Source organism: Montipora capricornis, chromosome 14, assembly GCF_036669925.1.
Source record: "Montipora capricornis isolate CH-2021 chromosome 14, ASM3666992v2, whole genome shotgun sequence".
NCBI classification, from domain to species: domain Eukaryota; kingdom Metazoa; phylum Cnidaria; class Anthozoa; order Scleractinia; family Acroporidae; genus Montipora; species Montipora capricornis.
The window spans coordinates 30,616,806-30,621,805 of NC_090896.1; the positions used below are offsets into that span (position 1 = coordinate 30,616,806).

General features: G+C 40.4%; 1 protein-coding gene across 5 annotated transcripts in view; it reads right to left on the reverse strand.

Annotated features, from left to right (window-relative positions):
* Positions 1–1,045: 1,045 nt before the first annotated feature.
* Positions 1,046–5,000, reverse strand: part of LOC138033665 (uncharacterized) — a 21,517-nt gene continuing 17,562 nt past the window's right edge. For all 5 annotated transcript variants that reach the window (XM_068881459.1, XM_068881457.1, XM_068881460.1 and 2 more), the window contains 3 exons: positions 4,522–5,000; positions 2,647–2,844; positions 1,046–2,106 (listed from right to left, as the gene is read on the reverse strand). The exon at positions 4,522–5,000 is cut by the window's right edge and continues 292 nt beyond it. In XM_068881459.1, the coding sequence (XP_068737560.1) occupies positions 1,839–2,106; positions 2,647–2,844; positions 4,522–5,000 (945 nt within the window). In that variant the 3' untranslated portion in view covers positions 1,046–1,838. The remainder of the gene's footprint in view (positions 2,107–2,646; positions 2,845–4,521) is intronic.

A 5,000-nucleotide genomic window follows, 5' to 3' on the forward strand; every position in this document is an offset into this window, starting at 1 on the left:
CAGAGGCACTTTAAAGGCTCATTTAAATGGTTTCAACATTTGCCCAACATTCGTTCAACATAAGTTGAACGAATGTTTGGCAAATGTTGGAAGCAAAAACAAAGTTGTGCGGATGCCATCCTTCCGACATCAATAGAGCCAACAGTTTGATTGCGAGGAGCTAAGAACAAGAAACCAGACTCTCCCGTCCAGATTTACGGCCTTAAGTGAGCATGCGCTCGTGCTACAAATGTTGAACGAACTGTTCACACGGCTTCAACTCGATGCAACATTTTCTAGAACAAAATGTTGACTCAATAATGGCAAACGACCTGTTCAAACGCACCCAACATAAGCCGGTTCAAGAAATTGTTGAATGCAAGTTGAAGTAAATGTTGAAAACCGTTTAAATGGGCTTTAACACAATAGAGCTGCATCCTACACCGATCCAATGAAATTTGAATAGCCCATTTCCGAGTTGCTGCATGCCTCATTTTCAAAGCGAGGCCTGGTGCACAACCATTCAAATGGAAATGAGTTGCGTATTCTTATTCAAACCAAACCCATTTCCCTTACAACAGTTGAGCACCAAGACTCACTTCGAAACCGAGACAAACAGAAACTCGGAAATAGCCCATTGATTACCACGTGCATGATACCTGGAAAAGTAGATAATCCCACCGACTGATGTTTGTATATATATAGGTTGTCGGTCAAATCCAACACAAATAATTTACAAGAAAGTTATTTCGAGAAAACCAAAGCGATAGAAAGTTGAGGTTGTTCTGTTGTTGGGGAATTTGCTTGAATAAAAAGACATCAGAAAATATGTACAAACAAATTGAATGCAGTACCAGAAACTAATTTGAACATTCCTAAAGAAAAACCGGGTTGGCTAAACACCAAACACCTTTTCTCCAGACATCTGTTCCAGGCCGAATCCACGGTAAGGAGACGATACATGTTGATCGTGGCAACGACAGAACAACCTCAGGTCTGCAAAAACTCAGCAAATTGATTCACAACGCGCTGCTGGGAAACAGTCAGAGTTAATTAATTAAACCAGTTACTTTTTCACATCTCCAAACATTTATTCAATTGGCACTAAAATGAGTTCACTCAAATTAAAGAACGCCAAACAACCCTTGACACTAAAAGCACCAAAAATGACCACAGTGAAACGACCCTAGGGATTCGAGGCCGCCTGACGTCACGATATTTGATACGGTTGTTGATCTCATACTTTTACTGTAATTTGCAACGGTCGATCTCGGCTTGATTCAACTGATTATTGAAAATGTTTCATAAAAACTACAAATCGCAGCCTTTCTTCGTCAAAATGCGTTTTGCTGAGAGTCAAATGAGTAGTTTGATTACCTTTTATATTCTGTTTTGTCTCGGGTGATTTGATGGGTTTTTCGGACGGTGCATGATTTCCCATAGTCACTAATCCGTCGCCAAATAAGGAGCAGTAATTCATGCTAGCCCACATATAGCGCACAAACCATTGTTAACAATTGTTAGCTATAGGCTACTATTACTCTTTGTTTTCTCTCCAAAATTCTGCACGAGCACTGTTTTTATTTTTTCAAGAGAAAGTAGAAGCAATGCATATGCAAAATCTTAGAGGGAAAACAAAGGGTATTACGGTATTTTTGAAAGAGGCCTATTGTTTGGACGTTTTCAGTTTATTTCGTATTTGGGCTAACATGGCGTTTTTGTGTATTTGGCGACGCGTCAGTGATGAGTGCCTGTGTAATAACTCACTACACCTCAACGGCTAAATTTAATGATTCCTTGCTAAATGTCCCTGCCGCGACCGCTGAATAAGTTCTCACGAAGCTCACGAATCAAGTACCCTAATGGCTCGGCAAATCTTTCGTAGAATCCATCAAACGTTTCTTCCATGCAGCTTCGAGTTGGATGCTTCTCCTTAAAGACCTCCCTTCCGGAATTCCCCATCCTTCAAATAACGCATTGTTGGCCGACAAAATTGCGCCCTCTGTCCATCCGCTTAGGAAACTGTAAGCATCTCCGATGACAAATATATCTCTTCCTGGAAGCGGACGTTTTGCCCAGTTACTCACGTCTGCAAGGGTGTAATTGAAACCTGGTTTCTGAAAATGCCTACCAGAGGAAAACAATTGAAGGGGTAAGACAAAAGAATTTCGAACAATATTATGAACAAGTAGCACGAAAAGCCCGTTTCGGATCCGAAACGCCACCGTCCTTCCCCAGAAGAAGCGCAGGGAAGAGCGCATCATTTGCATTACAATACAAGTGTGGTACAAGAAAGTGTGACCTTTGCATAACCCGCGCTTCAAATTTTTTTCATCAAGTCCTTTCACGAAAACACATATGCCCAACAAATTGACATGCTTCTAAACGAGTAGCTTCATAGCACAGTTGGTGAAGCAATGCATCGGCATCGCAGAGGTCATTGGTTCGAATCTCGTTGTAACCACCTGAATTTTTCAGGTGTCTTTAAGAGACAACTGCTTAAATTGTCCAGTAAAAGCTTGAGATCACTTTTACTTTTCGTCTATAACCCGCACTTCGAATATCATTTAACATTTTTTCCCATCCTTAAAGCCGTCCTCGTGCCAAGAAAGCCTTGTTGCAGGAATACTAAAGACAGAATGTGCATCGGGGAAACCACAGACTTACCAGGCCCCTTCATCCCAATATTGGTAAACTGTTGCTAGAGGGTCTGGCACTTTTCTCCTAAACTTGTACTCAAGAGCTCTCTTCAATTCTCTGTCCACGTCAGATTTTGAGATCCTTAAAATATCTCCCCATTTTCGGCTGCAATACCCATCCATATACATTGTACCAAGAACTGCTTCCCCACTGGGTCCCCTTCCTCTGAAAACGAAATAGAAATACATAACATTCAGAAACTGACAGCAAGAGGGTGCCTTCGATAAAACTTGTCAGTGTTGTTGGGGAGCTTAAGAAATGGCAACGAAAACGATGCAAACAATGTCACAAAACAATTATTATATCATTGGTCAAAAGCCTGAGGAAAAATGATCGTGCAGCACGGATTTTTGCACATATTTTTCCGGTAACCTGTACAACAACAACAACAACAACAACAACAACAACAACAACCAAATTTGATCAAATTTGAGGTTTTGACGACAACGCGAACATGCTACAGAGAACCTTACATTCTATATTTTTACTCCAAGACCGCTCGCTCCAATTTATCAGTTTAGGATATTTTACCCACATTGTGACGGGTGTACGAGATGGTCAGGAATAGAACGACTTTTATATGACCTTGAAAAATGAACGTAAAAACAGAACATAAACAAAAATGCAAAACATTTAATTAGCTTATGGAACAAAAACAAATGTGCGAATTTTCATTGGCTTAGCGAACGCGGATGCAAACGTCATCTCTCCATGGAACTTTCTGGAAAGCGATCGGCATTTCGCTTTGAAGTCATTTAAGGTGAAGTAATGTGAAGTAATTTAAAATTACTAAGAATGATGCTTTTGACTGCGTGATTATGAGGATGGAAAGTGAGGGTGAATGGAATTCTGTCATTCTTATCTTTTTGTGACGTTTGTAGTGATGACTGTTGATCAAATTGTTGGGCGCGATGATGGCCCGCTTTGACCACAGAGACAGGATAGCCACGTTTTTCGAAGAACTGGCACATCTCCTCTGATTTGCTGGAAAAATCGGAGTCATCACTACATAGACGTCGAAGTCTAAGAAATTGAGAATAAGGAATGGAGTTCTTGACATGTGATGGATGTGACGATGAATACAACAAATAACTGTGTGAATCTGTAGGTTTGTAGTGCACACTAGTACATAGCAAGTTGCCTCTAATAGAAACTTTGATATCTAGGAAAGCCAATGAAGTTTCCGAAATTTATGCAATTTACATTATCAACTCCGTTGATAAAACCAAATTTTTGTATACTACTTCCCCACCGACGCAGCACCACAGTTTCTTTAGAAACTACCCCTTCATTCATAACTTAATCCAGGATTTGCGGAAACTTTTGTTTCATGTTTTCAACTTTTTGGTGAAAGTTTCTTTTGCTTATTCTTGTTTTTCAAGAGGAGATTGACTTCTTCTGATGAAAGGTTTCGCCGAATATCAGCATTGAATAGCATTTAGGAGTAGAGAAATAAACTCCTTGGTTATTTTTTAATCTGGGAATAGCGTTAATTGGCTTTTGAACAACCGGGACCAGGATTGTAGCTTTATCCCTCATTTAAAGGCGGCTCCACAATGACCTGCAGTCACATAGGGGTCCAAAAAACAATATCGATGGGAGGCAAGGATTTCTTTAAAATCGTCGAAGCGGGTGCTAGAAACGATGAAGAACCTGGGTAGTGCTTATGGATATTCGAAGCCAGGAGAGAAGGGAAATTTGTTACTACAAAATTATAAGAAAGTTCCTAGTATTTTAAGGGATTTAGAGTATTCGATGACGGAAAGCCATTTAGATAGCTTTTGATCAATTACAGCTTGAGATTCGCAAACTATCGCTACATTTTAACAAGTCTACAATTACCCATAAGGCAAAGTCCTTCCTAAGCAATTGCTGTTAGAGATGAATTTCTGCCTCGGTTTCAGGCTGAAGTTTGATGTCTCATTCCCAGTGTCTTCCCACCAAGCCTCGCGGTAAACTGCTGCTCCTTTGAATGCAGTCTGTGTCTTTATTGACTGGAAGATTGGATCACGTTGAATTTCTTCGGATATCTGTCCTCCAATTCTTCTGAAGGCTCCTGGATGAGTGGCAATAACTACCTTCTGGGCAGAGACAGTGACGTTCTCTGTTCTTACAATGAATTTTTCCTCCTTCTTTTCGATCGAAACCACTGGTCTTCCAGCATACAGTTTAGCTCCGTAGTTTCTTGCGGAGGTTACAAGTGCTTCTACAATTTCGGACATGCCATTTGATGGTCGATGATTTACATCTGACAGTTCCGAGAATAACTTCTTCATTAATTCAATGTATGGCGCAGGGTTTATGAACGCTGTATAATCCCC